General features: G+C 45.8%; 1 protein-coding gene across 1 annotated transcript in view; it reads left to right on the top strand.

Moving 5' to 3' along the window:
• TSTD2 (thiosulfate sulfurtransferase like domain containing 2) overlaps positions 1 to 22,918 on the top strand; it is a 232,568-nt gene that overhangs the window by 86,509 nt on the left and 123,141 nt on the right. Inside the window, exon 4 of the mRNA XM_078676324.1 lies at positions 22,369 to 22,477. Coding sequence (XP_078532450.1) covers positions 22,369 to 22,477 — 109 coding nt within the window. The remainder of the gene's footprint in view (positions 1 to 22,368; positions 22,478 to 22,918) is intronic.

Here is a 22,918-nt window from a genome sequence, read left to right as displayed (position 1 = left end):
CTTCCTTTTCTCTACAATCTGATGAGACTAAGAATGCACGTACTGACTGAGTAAAATAAATTGCCTTTTGTTCACACGACTCTCGAGATATACTCTTGATTAGGGGAGAGCAAAGTTGTCATGTTCTATGGTTGTCAGAAACTAAATCCCTTCTTGTCTAATCAGGGAAGTTAATTCCTTCCTGAACATTCGAGAAAGTTTCTAGTGAACTCTGAGCTAGCTGGCAAACCCAAAACTTTAAGTCTAATATCGACAGTAGTAGACCTAGTTAACGTCTGGTCTAGGCCTATACTATTGAAGGTATTATTCCAATGCGCAGAGCCTATTGGGATGATAGGAACTACACTACTGGTGGAAGTCTCTCCCCTGTTGAGGGGTCAGGAAGAGGGTGAGGTACACTCACTCTACTGATCCATTGTGCTCATTTTAGGAGAGGAGAGCCAAGTGAAGTTGACTCTCTTCCTCCTTACCTCCATCTGTCACCCAAGAGCATAGGGACAACAGACCTTTCAAAGCTTGGTTTGAAGCACTTAACATGTAGGGCCCTTAAATAGTTCCTGGGGGTCTGAAGGTCGACCTGGTAACTGACCTCTCCCTTGCACTCCTTTTCCTCATATAGTCCAGTCCACCAGTCCTGCAAGGCCCGGAACTCCACTGGCGCCATCACCCACATCTTCTGACTAGGTTGAAACTCAACCAGAGAGGCCTTCTGGTCATACCTGTGTTTCATTACTTCTTCTCTGACTAAGTTCTCAGTGGCAGTCTTCCAAAATCATTTCATCTGGGATCTTTGAGCCAACATGTAGCTGACTACATCTTGGGAGCTTGCTCCTAGCCCTCCACAAGGCTGTGAAGCCCCTTGACAGGGTGGCTATATGGCAGCTCAAAGGGACTGAACCCAGCTCATTTCTGAGGCACCTCCTTGTAAGCAAACAGCAGGCATGTCAAAAGAACATCCAACTTCCTGCCTCAGGGGCACTGATATGCCCTTGATCATGCATTTGAGGGTCTTGTTGAATTTCTCAACAAGCCTGTTGGTTTGGGGATGATAGGCGGTGGAGAACTTGTAGGCTACTCCACACTCATCCCACATTGACTTCATGTTTGCAGAGATGAAGTTGGTGCCTCAGTCATATACCCCCTCCTTGGGAAAACCCACTTGAGTAAGGATCACCATCAGTACCCTGGCCACAGCGGACACAACCACAGTTCTCAGAGGGATGACCTCCAGGTATCAGCTGGGATTATCCACCAAAACTAGGCAACCTGTTGCCTAAGGCAGTCTCGGGGTCCAGAGGCTCAACAATATCAATGCCTACTCTTTCAAAGGGTGTGCCATCAAAAGGAAGGGCAACCTAGAGAGCCGTCTGCTTTCCCCCTGTCTTCCCACTGGCATGACAGGTAGGACAGGATGAACAGAACACATCTGAGGTAGTTTTCATCCGGGGCTAACGAAAGTGAGTGACCAGTCTGCTTTTTAGACACTTGGAGGTTGCCCTTTGAGTGCCCATACCTGTAACACTCAAAGCACATGGGGGTGAAGTGATCTGAAGGCTTCGTCACATGAAACCTTCCCTTCTTCTGGTCCATATTGGGCTGGGAACCCTTCCTCTGGAAACTCTTTTGGGGGCCTTTTGAGAACTCAGATGGTTTATCTTAGTCTCCCCCCTCTTTCTTCTGTTTGGGACACTATACACCCTTGTGGTGATCTCCCCGATGTGGTTTCTCGGACACCCTGATGCTGACCCAGAGATCAGCCTCCTTTGCAAGCTCTCGGGGTGAAGTTAGCTTGCCATCTATCAAGAGTTGGCTCAGCTCTGTGAAGGTAGTAATGAGCATGTGCTCTCTCAAAATCAGATGAAACAATCCTTCATAATCAATCACTGTGCTGCCCTTCATCCAACCATTAGTGCCTTACTGGAGTAATCAATAAAACCCAAGCAAGACAAGCTTGGCAGCTTGTGGCTGTCCCTAAACCTCATGTGTTATTTTTCTGGGGTGAACCCGAACTTGCTGGCAAGAATGGCATTCATGTGCAATTTTGTATATGTACATTAGAAATTGTTTTTTTGCGCTCGCAAATGAGCCAATTCTGTAAAACGTCCCATTTCCAACCACAAAGAAGTTTTGTACATATGCCCTGTGGACTCCTTTGTCCCCAATCGAAACTGCGGTTCCTCTGCCACCATTCTTGCTCTTGTTCACGCATTTAAAAACCAATTATGTTTTTATTCACGCAAGATAAGATGCAGCTAATACAGAAAAGATCATTTATACATCATTCATCAATCAAGTCCATTTCAAGTACGACAATCTTAAGATCAATTCATCAAGCCTATCATGCTATTTCAATCTGTACGCCTACATTAAATAAATGCATAGTTTTCTAAATGGCGGCATCAAAACCATTTAACTTGTCAAAGTGCAATTATAAGAACATATACTGTAGTGTTGGTCAAAAAGCGTTCTAATCCAAAATTCAATCTTGTTTTTTTTTACCTGTACCGGTATTAGAACTATAATAGTGCATTACTACTACCGCTACACCGCTACTGATATTGAAATAAAGTATTGTTGTTATTTCTTTAGCTGATACACCTCATGTGAGGAACTAACGAAGACCAACATAGGAGATGTAAAGATCGTAGTAGACATGCAAAGACTAATAACCTCGAAAAACATAATTCCACAATTGCTGTAAACTAGTACACACAAAACAAAGTATGAGCCCATCCACTCGCACCATTCATCTTACACCTAAGCATTGATCGGGGAGCGATGGGAACAGCCTGTGCAATGTATGTGGCATATAGTATGCCATGCACCTTGATAAAAAAGGCCATCCTTTTTAAATTTGCTGCTCTTAATGATCTATATCCTATCTCACTAAGCAGCTGCCATTATTTAATATTAAATCCTTGTTGCCCGTGTTAATCAGAATCCTTACCCCATTTCTTGTTTGGCTGTATGGCTTATAAGAGGGCTAGGCTGAGATGGTTGAAACCAGTTTGTATAGAGCTGGGGGTCAGAGATTTCCGGGTTGCCCTACGTATCTTTACAACTTATACAACATCCCTTTTTATTGTATGCGGAGTGGGAAAATATCTATCATGCGCCTGGCTTATCCGCACTAGGATGTTAAATGGTAACAAAGTATAGATTTTATATATACTGTCACCAATTCATATTTATTTTAAATACTGTTGTACTTTAGTATTGTCATCAAATTGTTCCTATAACTGTAAATAATATTTTATTGTCTTTTAATACATGAACTGTACATTTTTATCAAATATCCTTTTTTTAGAATGTATATACTTTTATGATATGACAATATCGAATAAAGTATTACAACAACAACAATATTAAATCTGCATCCTGTTTCTTAAAAAACTTTTTGGGAGTAGTTTGTCTAATAATTTCTTGTTGACACTCTGGCGTAGCAAATAATACCAGTTCCCTACTCCAACCATATTATTTTTGTTGATCCGCCCGATTATCCACCGTGCAGACACACTCATCATCACATAGTTGTTATTAAGAAAGCTAGTCACCTGGTTAAAACTTAAGCATAAAGCTGCATTTTGACTGCCTAATTGCTGTACTATTGATTCCCATGCTATCAATCTTGTATGATAATAAAAATCATCTCCAAGTTGTTCAAAGCCAAGGTCTCTCTGTTACTGCAAGACTACCAAAGAAAGCTGTAGATCCTAAATCTCCCTGTTTTGCATTGGAGTAATTGCATGACATACTGGCATATCTTGTGCTTTGAAGAATAGCTGAATACGAGGTGCTGAAGCCAGTAGAACCTTATATCTTGTTTTCTTACGAAGCTTTGCAGACCGCAGAAAAACTGGCAGTGTTAATGGCACTTTCAGTTAACATGTGATTTAAAAGCAAATTGTCACAGTTTGATGATGATGCTGTTAATTGTATCATCAAATTGACCAGTGAGGCCTAATAATATTTTGAAAAATGTGGTAATGTTAAACCCCCTTGTGTTGTGTCTAGTTGGAGAGTAGAATGTTTTACTCTGACATTTTAATAAATGAAATTCCTCAAACTAATGACAGAGGCAGAAGATCCAGCTGTCTTATAGGTTTGTTACTTTCAGAAGGGTATTCACATAATTTAGCAGAAACAATTGTGCATAATCACTTGTTACAAAAATTCCTAAATATCTAATGGGCCATTGCGGTGCGGGCTGTAAACAAGACGGAAGATGAGAAATCATTGAATCAAATAAAAGCATTTCTGTTTTGGCCTGACTTACTCTATACACTCCTACACATGTAAAACCCTGAATTTCATCTAACATGTTCTATATGTTAAAACCCTCTGCCTTCAAATAAAAAATTATATCATCCGAAAATAGTTAAATTTTTACCATCCCACTTATAGGGGACAAAATCAGCAGATTGAAGCAGATTTTAACTGTAAGAGGTTAATTAAAAGAGGAAACATCCAGAATACCCACCTTTCCTTTGCCAGATCTTGGTTCCGGGATATGGACGGCATGGCCACTAAATTCCTCTGGGGGGGGCGGAGGTCCAGGCTGGCCCTGGCCCAATGCCGAATCCCACCTTTTGACGGAGGCCTTGGAATGATGAACCTCTACCTCTTCTACTTAGCAACTCGCCTCCTCACGATTCACGATTGGTTCAATGGCGGCTGGTCCGACCCGGCGTATCGCTTGGGCTTCTCCTCTATCCAAGGGATGCTTAATGGGTCCGCGGTTCCCCGGGCTCTTCCGGAGGTCACACGTGGTGTACTCCTGGCTTTGCATGCATCACTCCGTCATACTCAGTGGGTAGGCAGGCTGACCTGCTACACTCCCTTGTTGTGTGGTACCAGGCTTCGCGAGGTCGCTTCCTTGTCAGGGTTCCGGCAGTGGGATCTTATCGGGGTAACCTTGCTGGGTGACGTCTGGAGCGGTAATCACATCTGTTCCTTTCGGGACTTACAGGCCAGGCATTCCCTCCATCCCTCTCAATTCTTTCGGTACTTGCAACTGCGCCATGCTCTTCACTCCCACATTGCAGATGGCACGTCCCTGCCCGAATATAGCCCATCTGAGGTCTGAGGCACAGGTTCTGACCGGAGATCTGGGGCAGGGTGGAGTCTCTCGGATCTACCGCTCACTCACCAACAATACCCGTAATTCCCTTTCCCTACTCCGCGAGAAGTGGGAGGGCTGGCTTGGAGCTCTGGAGGATGAGGACTGGAGGGTCGCCCTGATGGCCCCCAGGACAATTGCGGTATTGGCGAGGCTCCGCCTGGTCCAAGTCTATTTTCTGCACGCTGCACGCTGCCTACACCCCCAGATCAGTTGACTGGGGGTGAGTGTTTGATTTGCTCAAACGCTCCGTCCATCATCCCGTTTTGTATCGCTACCTTACGCCCCAGCACCTCCACCGCACTGGGCTCTGGCCTGACGCCCACTGCCCCCGCTGCTCCCACCCCCACACTGATTTCTACCATATGGTTTGGTTGTGTACTGCGATCCGGAGTTATTAGGAATCTTTAACGCAAGATCTGACAGGGGTCCTGGGCTGGGAGGTGCCTCTTGATCCCACTCATGTTCTGCTGGGCGTCACTGACCGCCTGGACGGCTCCAAGGCTGAGAAGCTCTTCCTCAACACAGAATTGGTGGTCGCCAAGAGGGACATTGCTGCGCATTGGTTGGACACTGCTCCTCCCACCCTAAGGCGCCGGGGAGTGGGTGGGGGTGGGGGGGGGGGGTGGATTGGTGCGCTGCGCAGGAGCGGCCTTTATATGTAGCCAGGGGGTGTCCTGAGAAATTTTGCCGCATGTGGGGCAAATGGGTCGGACCGTTCGATGAATGAGATGGAGTGGTCTGCTCTTCAAGTACTCGTGGATATGCTCTCATTGATCTCCCTATGTAGCCTTGTTGTCACTGCAATGTGTTTTTTCTCCCTATACTGATAATGTACAGGTAGCTCTAAATGGTACTGTTCGTTGTTACATCCAAACCTCAATAAAATTGGTTGTCAAAAAAAAAAAGAGGAAACAAAAGTAGGGATAGCGGGCATCCCTGTCGAGTGCCCCACATGATCTAAACCGCTTCCATATTAATATAATTTTATCTTTTGCCTCATTATACAGCTCCTTCAGCATCAGTAAACTGAGATGGAAACCCACATTTCTCCAAAATAAAAAACAGTTTGCCAGTCAACAAGGTCAAAGACCTTTTCCGCAACTATCATAAGTATTTCAGCCTTGTCCTTGTTGACTGACAGGTAATCAATAGTTTGAGTAAAAAAATAAGTATTGACCGCTATAGACCTTTTCCGCAAGAACCCATTTTGGTCAACATTGACCACCAGTTGGGCACACCGAGCACACTTAGTCACCCCCATTTTCCTAAATAATTTATAAACTGTATTTTACAAACTTATGGGACAATAAGAGTTGGGATCTCTTGGATTCCTTGTCTTTCTTAAGAAAGGTTATTACTACTGACTCCTTAAATATCATAGAGATGGGAATCCCAACCTTAATTTAAAAGATTTGTTAAAAAGGAAGTAGCTCAGCTTGAAAACCGTATACACCTTTGTAGGAATACTATTGTTTCCACTAGCTTTTGCACTAGCCTTATTTTAAATGGCGTTGGCCACTTCCAGGAGCTCTATTTGCTTATTGAGGGCATTGCTTTGAACCCTGGTATTTTGTGGTAGCTGCAATAACCCAAAATAATATTCAGCTCTTGCTTATCTATTGCCTGAGCTTTTGCATGGATTCTCTTAAAATGGTTAAGAAATATTCCAGCGGAGGCGCTTCGCGTGCATCCGAGATGGCCGCGTGAGCACAGGGCTACCGAGACCCTCGCCACCTCCCGCATCTATCCTGAATCATATCCTGATTACGAAGACGGGTTATTGAAGACGCAACCCAGCTGATATAATAGCTGCTTTCAGAAATTGATTTGGACTCCGGGAACCGCAACTACGACACTTTGAACTTTTGTGGCCCGCCCCATGGAGTAACCCGGGGCTCGAGTTGTTAAAGTGCCCAGGCAGTAGTTGAACAACAACGGCCTGCGGGGCTCTCATCACAGCCTTGGAGTTGACTTTCGGTTTCGTTTTTGGGTCTTTGGCCTCATCCTATCTCAAGACCGATCTGGTAGCCTGAGGTGCAGCCGGACCCCGTGAATTCATCGTGTGCCAACGGCTGCGTGTTTATGGTTGCTGCGATATAACTGCTGAAATTCGCTTTTGGAGATTCCGGTGAGTGAATCGTGAGGAGCCATTTTTACCAGGTCTCTAAGGCCCCTCGGGGGCACATTGCCCAATATGGCGGGTAGACCCGATAGCGAGAAACGAAAAACCAAGACCACTCACCGGGGGGGGGGGGGGGGGGGGGTACTATTCAAACTAATGTTATGGATCGTTATACCCAACCCAAAGGGTCCCCTGGTGGCGCGAGTAGGACTCTGGAAGAGGCAAGTGAAGGCCCTACCGCGTTGGCCGATTTAACTCTACAGGATGTCATGGGCGCCATTGCTAGTATGAAGACTTCCATTGGCCAGCAATATGAGGCTCTTGCCCTTAAGCTTGACACTGTGGCCATCGACGTCAATTTGATTTGAGTGGACTTATCAAAGACTAACAAGAAGGTCAAATCCTTAGATTTGAAGACCTCCAGCCTCACGACTGATGTGTCCGACCTGCAGACGGAGGTTCGCAACTTACGATCCTCCAACGATCTCTTTGCTCGTCGGCTGGAGGATTTTGAGAGTCGGGCCAGATGCAATAATGTACGTATTATTGGGGTCCCTGAAAAATCGGAAGAACCCGCTGCAGATCTCCTTGTGGAGGACCTCATCCTAAATCACCTCGCCCCCAGAGGCCTGAGTAAATTCTTTGCGGTGGAACGTGCGCACAGAGTGCCGGGTGGGAAGCCGAAGCCGGGTGCCCCTCCGCGGCCGATCTTCGCCAGAATTTTTAACTTCAGAGATAGAGATGCTATCCTGCAGGCATCGCGGGTGGGCGGCCTCATGAAGTTCGAGAACACTACGGGGAGCTTCTACCCGGACTTCACCCAGTTCGTTCAGAAGCAAAGGATGGGGTTTCAGGGGGTGGAGCGACGACTGAGGGACATGGATTTGAAATACGCAATGCTTTTCCCAACCCGGCTGCGTGTTGAATATGAGGATCGGACGTTTTTCTTTGACCGCCCTGAGAGAGTGAGTGACTGGCTTGATACATTGCCTACGCGGCGTGATCGCACGGAACATTCTGGTGGAGCTGAAGGCGGCCCGTCGGAGCAAGAATGAGAAGTGGTTTCCGGTTTCCGAACATTGTGCATAACATACAGCTGTGGTTCGATGACTTTTTTATATTTGCGTGACTTATGGTGGGACACCCAGGGGTGGCGGGGGGAGTGGGACTCTTTCCTCCTCCGGGTTTCTTTTTGTAGATTAGTTTGATGTTAGGGCGAAGGCACACTGCAAGTTGGGGTGGCTTTTGAGTCTAACGCAGGGGTGCAGGGTGGGGAGGGTTGTATCGGGCTTCTGTTGGGGGGTTGGGGGGGTTGGTGTGTTTCATTTTCTCTCAAGGCAACATATTGTTTTACTTCTGGATCTGGGTGTTGTGTTCGCTATGGGGTGGGTTCTGCATCCACTTCTGGGATGGGGTAGGGGGTTGAAACTATTGTGTTGGAATGTTAACGGGTTGGGGGATAGGATAAAACGTGGGGTAGTGTTGCAACTGTTGAGACGCCTCTCCCCTGATGTAGTGTTATTACAAGAGACACACTTGATCGGAAACACTTGTTACGCTATGAATCGGCGAGGATATCGTCTTGCTGTACATTCTGGGTTCACTACTGGTTCTAGGGGGGTGGGTATTCTAGTTAAAAACTCTCTCCCCCTGGAGGTAGACGACATAATCCTTGACGACAGGGGGCGCTATGCTGCTCTCACTGGTAGGTGGGAGGGGAAGACTGTCTCACTGCTTTCTGTATATGTCCCACCTGGTCTGCAGACCACGACTTTTGCTGATTTGGGGCGGGTAGTTATGGGGCTTCCGGATGGCATCCTGGTGATGGGTGGAGATTTCAATTCTGTCGTCTCCGGTAGGGAAGATCGGTATCCCCCCAGGGACCTCACAAGATCACAGTCTTGGCTGAGTGGCTTTCTGGAGACGCTGGGACTGGTAGACTGTTGGAGGTTGATACATCCGGGACAGGCACAATATACCTTCCACTCGGGTGCCCACGGTAGTCACTCCAGACTAGACTATGTCTTGATGCCTGCAGCACAGGCCTCGTCAGTTAGGGAAGTTAGACTTCTGGCTCGGGGTATCTCAGATCACTCCCCACTGTGGCTCCTGATGGATGCGAGGATGGGTGCTGAGGGATGCGTGGCCCCGATTAATCCCTGGTATCTCCGTAACCCCAAAACCCGGGCTGAGTTGGTTAAGTCTCTAGATCAGTAGTTTGCTGAGAATGAGGTGTCGGTGTCCTCTTCTGTTTCACTGTGGGAGGCATTTAAGACGGTTATCCGTGGACAGGCACTATCGTTATTTGCCGGTGCCAAGAAAAGCAAAAATGAGGCGGTGGTCCGCCTCGAGACAGAAATAGCTGAGCTAGAAGGGGATTTGGAGCTGGGTATTACTCGTGACAAGGTTCATGTCCTCAGTCTCAAACATATTTACAACAAGGGGTGGTGATGGACAGAGTCTCTGAATTAAGCAGAGTACTCTCACCCAGTCAAGAGATCAGGGCTAGATCCAACACCGTTTTTTAGCTCATTGCACCATCCCAGTTTCAGAACCTGGCTGTATGCAAATTAGTCTGTCCCTGGCCCAGTGCATCATGGGAACAGGGCAGACCAGACTACAAAAGCCAATTCTTACACTGGGAAGGAAACAAGCTTCCGGGGACCGGTTTCTGGCATTACAGCCGTCTTCGGCCCGGCTTGCTTGAATCCTGATGGTGCAATGAGCAAGGGACTCACATCTGAGTATACCCTTCCACGCTTAGGGTGGACAAAATTATTTACAACAAGGGGTGGTGATGGACAGAGTCTCTGAATTAAGCAGAGTACTCTCACCCAGTCAAGAGATCAGGGCTAGATCCAACACCGTTTTTTAGCTCATTGCACCATCCCAGTTTCAGAACCTGGCTGTATGCAAATTAGTCTGTCCCTGGCCCAGTGCATCATGGGAACAGGGCAGACCAGACTACAAAAGCCAATTCTTACACTGGGAAGGAAACAAGCTTCCGGGGACCGGTTTCTGGCATTACAGCCGTCTTCGGCCCGGCTTGCTTGAATCCTGATGGTGCAATGAGCAAGGGACTCACATCTGAGTATACCCTTCCACGCTTAGGGTGGACAAAATTATTTACAACAAGGGGTGGTGATGGACAGAGTCTCTGAATTAAGCAGAGTACTCTCACCCAGTCAAGAGATCAGGGCTAGATCCAACACCGTTTTTTAGCTCATTGCACCATCCCAGTTTCAGAACCTGGCTGTATGCAAATTAGTCTGTCCCTGGCCCAGTGCATCATGGGAACAGGGCAGACCAGACTACAAAAGCCAATTCTTACACTGGGAAGGAAACAAGCTTCCGGGGACCGGTTTCTGGCATTACAGCCGTCTTCGGCCCGGCTTGCTTGAATCCTGATGGTGCAATGAGCAAGGGACTCACATCTGAGTATACCCTTCCACGCTTAGGGTGGACAAAATTATTTACAACAAGGGGTGGTGATGGACAGAGTCTCTGAATTAAGCAGAGTACTCTCACCCAGTCAAGAGATCAGGGCTAGATCCAACACCGTTTTTTAGCTCATTGCGCCATCCCAGTTTCAGAACCTGGCTGTATGCAAATTAGTCTGTCCCTGGATGATGCAGTGAGCTAAAAAACGGTGTTGGATCTAGCCCTGATCTCTTGACTGGGTGAGAGTTTTCTGCTTAATTCAGAGACTCTGTCCATCACCACCCCTTGTTGTTAATTATTTTGTCCACCCTAAGCGTGGAAGGGTATGCTCAGACATGAGTCCCTTGCTCACTGCACCATCAGGATTCAAGCAAGCCGGGCCGAAGAGGCTGAAATGCCAGAAACCGGTCCCCGGTAGCTTGTTTCCTTTCCAGTGTAAGAATTGGCTTTGTAGTTTGGTTTGCCCTGTTCCCATCATGCACTGGGACAGGAACAGACTAATTTGCATACAGCCAGGTTCTGAAACTGGGATGATGCAGTGAGCTAAAAAACGGTGTTGGATCTAGCCCTGATCTCTTGACTGGGTGAGAGTTTTCTGCTTAATTCAGAGACTCTGTCCATCACCACCCCTTGTTGTTAATTATTTCGTCCACCCTAAGCGTGGAAGGGTATGCTCAGACATGAGTCCCTTGCTCACTGCACCATCATGATTCAAGCAAGCCGGGCCGAAGAGGCTGAAATGCCAGAAACCGGTCCCCGGTAGCTTGTTTCCTTTCCAGTGTAAGAATTGGCTTTGTAGTTTGGTTTGCCCTGTTCCCATCATGCACTGGGACAGGAACAGACTAATTTGCATACAGCCAGGTTCTGAAACTGGGATGATGCAGTGAGCTAAAAAACGGTGTTGGATCTAGCCCTGATCTCTTGACTGGGTGAGAGTTTTCTGCTTAATTCAGAGACTCTGTCCATCACCACCCCTTGTTGTTAATTATTTTGTCCACCCTAAGCGTGGAAGGGTATGCTCAGACATGAGTCCCTTGCTCACTGCACCATCAGGATTCAAGCAAGCCGGGCCGAAGAGGCTGAAATGCCAGAAACCGGTCCCCGGTAGCTTGTTTCCTTTCCAGTGTAAGAATTGGCTTTGTAGTTTGGTTTGCCCTGTTCCCATCATGCACTGGGACAGGAACAGACTAATTTGCATACAGCCAGGTTCTGAAACTGGGATGATGCAGTGAGCTAAAAAACGGTGTTGGATCTAGCCCTGATCTCTTGACTGGGTGAGAGTTTTCTGCTTAATTCAGAGACTCTGTCCATCACCACCCCTTGTTGTTAATTATTTTGTCCACCCTAAGCGTGGAAGGGTATGCTCAGACATGAGTCCCTTGCTCACTGCACCATCAGGATTCAAGCAAGCCGGGCCGAAGAGGCTGAAATGCCAGAAACCGGTCCCCGGTAGCTTGTTTCCTTTCCAGTGTAAGAATTGGCTTTGTAGTTTGGTTTGCCCTGTTCCCATCATGCACTGGGACAGGAACAGACTAATTTGCATACAGCCAGGTTCTGAAACTGGGATGATGCAGTGAGCTAAAAAACGGTGTTGGATCTAGCCCTGATCTCTTGACTGGGTGAGAGTTTTCTGCTTAATTCAGAGACTCTGTCCATCACCACCCCTTGTTGTTAATTATTTTGTCCACCCTAAGCGTGGAAGGGTATGCTCAGACATGAGTCCCTTGCTCACTGCACCATCAGGATTCAAGCAAGCCGGGCCGAAGAGGCTGAAATGCCAGAAACCGGTCCCCGGTAGCTTGTTTCCTTTCCAGTGTAAGAATTGGCTTTGTAGTTTGGTTTGCCCTGTTCCCATCATGCACTGGGACAGGAACAGACTAATTTGCATACAGCCAGGTTCTGAAACTGGGATGATGCAGTGAGCTAAAAAACGGTGTTGGATCTAGCCCTGATCTCTTGACTGGGTGAGACTTTTCTGCTTAATTCAGAGACTCTGTCCATCACCACCCCTTGTTGTTAATTATTTTGTCCACCCTAAGCGTGGAAGGGTATGCTCAGACATGAGTCCCTTGCTCACTGCACCATCAGGATTCAAGCAAGCCGGGCCGAAGAGGCTGAAATGCCAGAAACCGGTCCCCGGTAGCTTATTTCCTTTCCAGTGTAAGAATTGACTTTGTAGTTTGGTTTGCCCTGTTCCCATCATGCACTGGGACAGGAACAGACTAATTTGCATACAGCCAGGTTCTGAAACTGGGATGATGCAGTGAGCTAAAAAACGGTGTTGGATCTAGCCCTGATCTCTTGACTGGGTGAGAGTTTTCTGCTTAATTCAGAGACTCTGTCCATCACCACCCCTTGTTGTTAATTACTCAGTCTCAAACAACTTGATTATAGGCCGTTGGTAACAGACGCCGCTAAAGTTATGAGTAGAGAGCAGCAGGGACGGCTGTATGATGTGGGGGACAAGGCTGGGAAACTGATTGCGTGGTTAGATAGAAAGGAGAGTGCAAGTCATGTGGTTCCTGTGATTGAGAGAACTGATGGAGTGCGAGTGACTGACCCTGTTGAGATTGTCGAGTGTTTCGCTGAACATTTTCGAGATGTGTATTCCCCAGTCTCCGATAGACCTGAGGAAGACTCCCATTTGCTGTTGCGAGACATTGCGTTGCCTTGTCTGTCAGATTCAGATAGAGACTTGCTGGACGCAGCACTTTCAGTTGACGAGGTGGCACTCGCTATTCGTTCTGTCCGTTCGGGAAAAGCTATGGGCCCTAATGGTCTTCCCATCGAGCTTTACAAGCTGCATCCTGACAAAATGGTGCAGTATCTTCGTGATCAGCGCCGGGATGCTCCAGGGTAACTGTGCGCTGTACAAAACCGATTTAATAATAATAATATGTTTCTAGAATCGCGAGACATTGGCTCCCTTCCTCATGATCAGCATCTTGCGACCATTGTGGTGATTCCATAAGGAAGGGAAGCCGCGGGATCGCTGTGCGTTCTATAGGCCCATTTCGCTTCTGAATGCGGAACCTAAGACCCTCGCAAAGTTGCTGGCAAACCGCTTGATACAGGTAATCAGTGACTTGAAAAAAAAAAATTTTCCAGCTATCCTCTCCTTCTTATTCTCAATGGTTCCCATATTTGGATCTCTCGCCTGGGTAATTACTTGCCTACATTTCTGGGTTTTGGTGGTCCATGTCAAATCTTTACCTATATGCTGAATTTATTCATATAGCTTTGGTTGATAAGGCTTACTCCATGCAATATCCTCTATTATAAAAAAAAGTCTCCTAATCGTTCCTTAGCCCTTATCAATTTTTGATGTAGCGTCATATCAGTTTGATCCCCTATCATACTTGAATTCAATTACTGTCTGGCACTCTACTGTGTTTTGTAAAATCTCAATCTTTTGTATACGCTGCTTATGTATTCTAGCTTTATAGGAAATTACCTGCCCCCGAAAAGCAGCCTTAAATGCTTCCCACACCATAAATATTGAGTCCCGAATAAAATGTTGCATTTCTTTAACCCAAGTTTGGTCCACAAGCAGAGATTGATCAAACTGCCATCTTGATTTACTTTTACGGGGTACTCCTAGCACTATTACTCAAGATTATAGAGTGATCTGAGAAGGAGTTAGCTAATATCTCAGTCTCTCCTCTTTCTAATAACGTATCGACAAGAAAGAAATATAAGCGCAATCTGCTTTAAATCTACTAAAGGATCATGTAAACTGGGAAAAGGTGGTCTACTTGCCACGGATCTATTAAGGCAAGATCCTCTTTTATTAATTTTGTAGTTTTCGGTTTTAATGTCTGTTTAGTTTTATTTTAAGTGTCTAACAGTAGATCTTGAATATAATTAAAATCACCCCATAACTAATGATCTTTCCGAATTTATTAATAGATCATAAATTTGCTACAATGCATTAGTCTCATAATAAATGGGGGCGTAGTAATTTTATAAAGTTAGAAATACCTCTGCAACCATAACTCTAATCCATATACATCTGCCTTTTCTATCCCAGGTTACTTCATTAACTTCCCAAAATACTGTATTTGAGAATAATATTCCCCACCCCTGCTATATTTGGCGAGGCATGAGTACTTCTTCAGAAAAAATTATTTGGGGGTGTTGGACTTGAAATGAGTTTCTTGCAAAAAATTACCTCCAGGGAAAAGGACTCTAGCCACTTCAGAACAGCACCACTCTTCCGCATGTTCAGCAGGCAATTCACATTATACGTAAATATCTTTATATTCTATGGCATTTCTTAAACTTAACCCTCAAACTTGCACCTTGTCTTCCCAGGAATTCAACTTTCCCACCATTTAATCACTGCACTTGACTCATTTCAGAATCTTCATCTGTTATCATCTCACTTCCCATTTTCCTCCTACTTTCATTAGCAATCACTACATGCCCTACTCTCATCTTGCACCTTTACTCATGCTTCCACCCCTTCCAGTTTTCCCCCATCATATCAATAGAACCAGCGGCAAGTGTAAAGTTCCACAAAGTGCTATTTTAACAAAGTGACTAGTGCTTAACAGAATATAAATATATCTACTACTTAGCCTTCAGGATTTCACCAGCTCCAAGACCATAAACAAAGTGCTACAACATGCTATTAAGACAAAAAGTGACTAGTGCTTAGCAGCAACTACAGCGCGAAAAGGGACTAGTGTATAACACTCTTAGCAATACAACATCTCAGATCGTGCTCTCTGATACCGTTTCAGATTTTGGCCCGATTTCACCCCTTATCTCATAATGATTACTTTCCTGTACTACCATTTGCAACACCTCTTGGGCTTCCTCAAGAGTAACACAGAGATAAAGTTGCCCCTTGAATAAAACTTTTAGCTTAGATTGTTAGACAATAGGTGCCAGTGCCTTACGTTATTAAACTGACCAATCAAACCTAGAAAAGGCCTATGTTTGCGAGCTACTAATGCTGACAAGTCCGAAAATAATTTTACTTTTGACCCATCGGTCAGCAAAAAAGATTTGTTTCTGGATAGCTTCAGTTAGAGTAGCCTCTTTTATACGATAATCTGCAAAATGTACTATCATTGTCTGTGGATATTTAGCATAGCAGAACGCTGTGCAGGGACCCAATGAGCTCACTTTATAGTAAGATCCACAGGGACTTTCTCCAGAACATGTTCCTTTATCATTGTTTCCATATACATCAACGTGTTTGCCTGTCCATTAATTCATTCATTTTTCTCAGGGATTCCTATGAAGCCCAAATTTGGTCTTTTTGCATAGTTCCCCATTTCATCTACTTTGATTTGTGAGGCCTGTAATGTTTTCTGAAGTGTGTCGATATCCTTGTCCCAGCTAAGAGAGCGATCTTCCAGATCCGATTCTCTGCTCATCCTCCCTGATTCACTCTGGAATTTGTTGCACCATTACCTCTATCTTATCCAACCTATGATGGACTGAAGCAATTTCCTGCACCTGGGAGGTTTTACATTCTCTGATTTTGGCTAGGATAGTTTCAAAAAATCGCGGAAACTAATCCATCGAAGGTTTACTAGAATTGACCAACTCTTTATTTTGCACGCCCCTTGCATTACTGACGAAAATGCATGATTTTCAGCCTGAGATATTTTGGTGCTAGGAGACTGTTCCTGACCCATCATACCAGGAATCAGATTTTCAGTGGTTTGCAGCAGTGAATCCGAGATTTCTGATACTCTACTGCTAAGCGATGATGCAACATTTCATCATCATCATCATTTATTTATTTATAAAGTTTTATATAGCGCAAACTTGATCCCAAAGGATATCAGAACTCTTCACAAATTGAGGGAATGAGGTAACATCAGTACGAACAAATGGGGAATATACATAGAAAATTCCATAATAGCGCACAGGAAAGGACCAAAATAGTCATTGGGAGCATAAAGGCAATAGAAAAATACAGGGGTGACATCCACTCTTGGAGTGTGTCCGATGTGCTAAGAGCTGACCATCACTCTTCTTATGAAGGTAGGAATTTGTTCATGAGGAATCTTTTTGCTTCCAGTTTGAAAGCAACCTTGGAGGAGATTCTCCAGATTTCCGGTGGAAGAGAGTTCCATATTTTTGGGGCAGAGCCCGAGAACGCTCGTTGACAAGTTCTCTTTTTGCGGAAGATCTGGGGTTTCAGGAAGAAGGAATTAGCACTCCTAGGCGGTCTCCCCCCTCCGGATAGTTTTAACTTTTGCGCCAGGTAATTGGGGGTTTTGAAGGGGAGGGCTTTGTGCAATAAGCATGCAATCTTTAGTTGAATTCTAGCTTCGTAGGGCAGCCAGTTTAGAGATTTTAGGACCGGGGAGATGTGGGCATTTCACTTGGTGCCCGTAATCAGTCTGGCCGCAGCGTTCAATGAAGCCTTTAGCGGAGCCAAAATGTATTTGGGGAGGCCGCATAACGTAGCACTGCCATAGTCAAGCCTCGGTAGTACCAGCGCTTGGACCACCTGCTTGAAGTTGGCTTGAGGTAAGAAACCTCCAACGGTTGTGTCCCAGCGCTAACTGCGGATAAACAGATAGGAAAGGGGGGAGTGCGGGGTTGTTACTAAGGTAGGCCGAAAAGCCAGGTTTTCAAAGCCTTCCTAAACATAAGTTCTGACTCAGCCTCCCGTAGGTGGTCAGGCATAGAGTCCCAAAGAGAAGGAGTTCTCACTGAGAAAGCTCGATCGCCAATCCTGGCTTTTTCGAATCGAGGAATCCGGAGCAATTCCTGGTGATTAGATCTCAAAGCCCTGGTCTGGCTGTATTTCTGGAGTCTCTGCCAGGTATCCTGGGCCAATATCTCTAGTTCTTCTATAAGCAAAGGACAGCTCCTTGAACTCTATTCTCCTTTTTACAGGCAGCCAATGGAGGCTACGCAGATGAGGGGAGATGTGGTGGCGGAGTGGCACATTTCTAATGAGCCAAGCCGCAGCGCTTTGATTAGTTTGCTGTTTCCTTATCAAGTAAGCTGGGAGACCCAGGTACAGGCTGTTTGCATAGTCAAGCTGAGACGTTACTAGTGCACGGACCACTGTTTTCCGGCAATCCATAGGCAGGAGAGGAAGGAATCTCCGCAAGGCTTTCAGTTTCCAGAAGCAAGATGAGGAAACTTGACATATCTGGACCTTGCCGGAGGGGTTGGAATCAAATTTAAACCCGAGATTTCTAGCTGAAACATCTGGGGTGGGTGGAGGATTTAGCTCAGCCGGCCCCCAGAGTTCGGACCGTGGAGGAGAAGGTTGGTTGAAAAACAATACCTCCATTTTATAGGTATTTAATTTCAAGCAACTGTCTGTCATCCAAGTCAAAATGTTGATCAAACAGTGCTTAAAATTGTCGAATGCTGCCTCCGCGTGTTTTCTAAAAGAGAACACCAGCTGAGTATCGTCAGAATAAGAGACCACTCTCACACTGCATTCAATCAATCAATCAATGCATTTATATAGCGCGCTACTCACCCGGAGGGTCTCAAGGCGCTTGGGGAGGGGGGTCCGCTACTGCTCTAACAGCCAGGTCTTGAGTTGCTTCCTGAAGCATTGCTCGACTAACGATGCAAGGTGGGTAAGATAGACATTAAAAGAGTAGGGCTCCAAGCTGAATCCTGGGGAACTCTGCACATGAGAGGACTAGAAGAGAAGACATGGGGGCGGAGAAATACTTGCTGAGACCGGGCCTTAAGAAATCAGCGGAACCAAGCTAGAGTGGTTCCCGTCACTCCAAGATGGTCAAGTCTCTCCAGCAGAATCCGGTGAGATACTGTGTCAAAAGTTGTGGACAAGTCCAGCTACATAAGCATTGCGCAGCTACCCTGGTCTAAGGTTTCACGTATAGTTTCTGCCACTTCCAGTAGGGCTGTTTCTGTGCTGTAGCCTGGTCTAAAGCCAGATTGGGAGTCATGGAGATGGTTTTTAGGCTCCATGAAGTCAGATACCTGCTTCTCAAATTCCTTCTCAGGGATTTTGGCTGATGCTGGCAGGAGAGAGATAAGCCTAAAATTCTTAAGTTCGGCCGGATCTGCATGCTCTTTCTTGAGGATCAGCAGGATGTATGCCATTTTCCAAATGGAAGAATAACTGCCCGGTTTAATTGAGGGTTGAGCCAAGGGACCAACAGCTTGAAAAATCTAGCTGGGCAAGGGGCGAGTCAGATTTAATTTTGTTCATTTCTAACAGGGACGCTTCTGGGCAGAATGGGCGAAATTTGGACCATACGTCGGAGTGGTCGGGTGAGGGAAATGTCGTGGAAGGAGACCTGTCAAGGTGAAAGAGGAGTAAATAGCCTGAACTTTTTCCTGGAAGAAGATGGATACATTTTCGCATAGAGTAGCTGAAGGAGCAATGGGACTCTACATGGCTAGCGGCTTAATAAAGCCCTGAACAAATTGAAAGACTTCTTTGACAGAGTTATCAGAAGACTTAATTTGATTGGCAACGTAGTCCCTGATGGCATTGCGTTTTAGCCCATGGAACTTTTTTAGCGCTGCTTTGTAGGCGCACTTACCCTCTGAATTGCAGGTTTTCCACCAAGCACGCTCTAGCTTCTTACATAAGCATTTCTCCAAGCGGAGTTCTGTAGTGAACCAAGGGGCATAGGGTTTATTCCTGGCCAATTTCATAGTCTTAATTGGCGCAACTTTATCTAGGACTGAGGTGACCCAGCAGTTGAAAGTAGATGCATCGTTGCTGGGGTCTCCTGTGAGCTGAGGAGGGACACTATGTAGTACTGGACCCATAGACTCAGGAGAGGCCTTCCTCCAATTTCTCCTTTCCTCATACGTAGGCCTGGCACTATTGTTCCAGAGAGTGCTGGTCAAACTGAAAGGGACTAGCTGGTGATCCGTCCAGGTTAGAGGAATAGGGACTTCTACTTTCAGTGTGGGATTGTTCGAAAAAATTAGATCCAGCATGTGGCCAGCCTTGTGGTGGGGCGCATATACCATTTGAGTCAGGTTTAACCCCTTGAGAGTGTCAGCCAGCTGAGAGGCCAAGGAACAGTTGTCATTGTCCACGTGGACATTAAAATCACAGAGGACGATAAAGTTGGCATGCCTCAGTGATAGATCTGCAATAATATCACATAGCTTCAACAGATGGGCAGACAGCGAATAAGGGGGTCTATAAAACAGTATTCCAGCAATGGAGGACGCAGGGGAAGTTTTGATGCTGAAGGACATCGCCTCGATCAACCCAGAGCTCTCAATTTCTCTTGCACAAGATCTCCCAGCTGTCTCTCAGGATAACAGCAGGCCCACCCCCAATCTGTTGCCAGCCCTGTTGACCGTGGATATCTTAAAACCCTCCAGTATAGCCAGCAGTATGTCAGGGTTGGGGCTCTCTCTTAACCAGGTTTCGGTTAGGAACATAAGATCCCAAGAATTTGACTCTAGAGTGAGCCAGATATCGTCCGCGTGTTTGGGGAAAGATCTGCAACTAATTAAACAAGCCCTAATGTTGGATTTAGAGGCTTTAGTATGCGCTGGAGAGGACGTTGCCGTCGTCATACCAATGCTTTTTCTTCCCTCTATCAAACCCAATGAGAGGGAATATGTCTTGCAATGTAGCTCCTGATCGAGCCACTCCAGCCCTACCAAGCGGAGATCTAGCAGGCAGGTTTAGGGCACCCAACTGTGGTCAGATCGAGTAGCTTCTCTTTAGACCAGGTAATTCTGGCTGAGGGCCTGGAACGGACAGCATGGCTGGCCGCGATCTGGCGCAGAAGGGCTTGCCTTTGGCGCACCAGCGGTGCGCCCGCTGCGCGTATCCGCATTGCGGCTCCCATTAAATAGGGAACCTTAATGGTTAGGTGGTAAAACTAGACCGACGACCCAAGATGGCACCTGTAGGTGTCCCACTCGGAAGAAGGAAAGATGGCTGCTTTTGGGAGTGGGGGAGCTCAATGTCATGATGATGTTTGATGATGACAAGCGATCTACTGTAGCAGGCGCTTTGCCAGAATCGCATGCCAACGATACTCTTGCTTCTTCAAAACCTTCTGTCTATAAAAAATCATGCTGTCAGAGCCTTCTTTTTGATTTTTGTTTTTTACAAATAGGGGGTAGTCCTTATGCTCTCCGCTGACCTCTTTCATCGATTTTTCATTTTTCTCGCTGATCCTAGCTGTATCGAGTTGACAATCTACCTCCCCAGATTCTCTACTATTCTGTTTCAGGGAATTGGAGCTACCATTCATGCTATCCATAACAGAGACAGAAGCAGCAGAAGCAATAGGCCCTGGTAGAGGTGCAGTCATCATAGGGGCAGCAGATATAGCTGGAAAACATTGGAGATACCAATTCAACTGTAGTACTACTGATGCGTTGCCTCTATTTGTAAGATTTCTTTCCCTTCTTGCAGCAAGTATGGATGTTTACGCTGCTTTCCTTTTTGCCTTTTAATTTGCCGATGTGGTATTCTAGCTGGTGCACCCGCTCCCCTCAGGACCATTTGCTGTATACTCTTTTGTTTTCAAAATTGTAAGAGGTTTTGTTTTTCAGCCGCAACTGTGCGCTCCTGGTAGTTAAGTAGTTAATGCACTTGACAAAGTAATAATCTTGTCAGAACAAACGAGAAAAGGAGAGGGTGGGCAGAGAACCTAAATAGGGACTCTCTACTGGGAAGCATAGCATGCCACGACGACTCCTCAACACAAATGACCCTCTTTACTTCAGAGAGGCACCTGTCGGCTCCCCACCTCGTCCCTCCCTCAGATGTGAATCTTCATTGTCCAAATACTCAGGAGCGCACCGGATCGCTTTATCACCACAGTCTGTCCTGGGCTGCACTGGCACTCACCGCACCATAAAACGAGAATACAGTTGCTGCAGAGCTACAGAAAGGATGCAGAGAGACTGCTGTAACAGCTACGATACTCTGTCTCACTCTGTAAACGTCGTGTTGCTATTAGATGGGGCAGTAAGCGCACCCCAGGTTCAAAGGGTGACTTACAGATATGTCCTATTGTAAAGCAACTTTGGAGATCTACGCGGAGGAACTTCCGAAAAACATCTAGACCCCGGGACTTCTGGGAACCCCTGAAGCAATATCTCCAATCTATACAGCGGGAAGGGTAATATATGGGATGTATGACATTACAGCGCATGCTTTTACATCGCATGCTTTTACATCGCAGTTTTTACAACGCATACCATTACAACGCATAGCGCTTTGGGGTGCTGGATAATGAATAGTTTAATTTACTCTTCCAACTCCAGTCCCCGTGGACACTAGGGAAGGTGTTGGATAGTAAATTAAATCTATTCCCTATCCTAGAGCGCCCCCCAGCGCAATGCGTTGTAATGGTTTGCGTTGTAAAAGTTGCGTTGTAAAGGATGTTTCCCAATATATGATCACTGGTGGGACAATAGACCATGCGATGCTGGGGGTGGCCTCCTTGGTAAATGAAAAACGAATAGAATGCAGGGGTTCTGTTTACACCCAGAAATGTATTCAATAATGTTAATGTTGTTCGGCTCTGGGGATATTTGAGGATGTTGCAGTCTTCACTGTATATTGTTGTATAAGAATGATGTAATTTTTATATTGTAAGCGACGGATTCCACTGTAAAAAAAAAAGCTCTGTGAAAGTTTGACCAGACAAAAATAAACAAATTTAACTTTGATGATGAACCTTTATGTTTTTTCTTCTGCTTTTTTCTCATTGTTATGTTGTGCTAGTGGGCCAGGTGAGGTGTTGCTATACTACTGCTATTGTGAGGTGAAGGATCCATCGCTGATATGTGTCTGGCAAAGGGCTCTCTGCCAACATCTGCACCTCACAGGCAAGGTGAGTTGTCATTTCCTCTTGTTATCTTTTCAACTTCAAGATATTACCACACTATTAAAGTGTAATTTCGTCTGGTACTGCTCGGTCGGTTCAATTGCTTGGCAGCCTGTTTAACTTAGCTTTTTTGTGTAGAATGACTTAGGTCTCAATTCTAAGTTTAGAGGTAATCCAGTTGAATCTCAATTATAACTCTGGGAAAACCGCACTTCGGCATTTCATCTTCTGGACATTTCTCAGAACAATCTAGGTGAGAAACAGCCAAAAAAGATTCAGTTACTGCGGGAAATTGGGTGCGCAAGTCCCCATTTCTAAGTCAATCTTCATTCTCTCACTTGGAATACTACAGATTCCCTACTTTCTGAACTTACTGATACCCATTGTATGTGTAATTTGGGGAGTAAAACTACTGCTTTATTATTTGCTCCCTTCTTGGAATGGGGT

This window comes from Lissotriton helveticus, chromosome 2_1, assembly GCF_964261635.1.
Source record: "Lissotriton helveticus chromosome 2_1, aLisHel1.1, whole genome shotgun sequence".
Classification (NCBI taxonomy): domain Eukaryota; kingdom Metazoa; phylum Chordata; class Amphibia; order Caudata; family Salamandridae; genus Lissotriton; species Lissotriton helveticus.
Note: the sequence above shows the minus strand (reverse complement) of the source record. Positions and strands in the feature narration are given on the sequence as shown.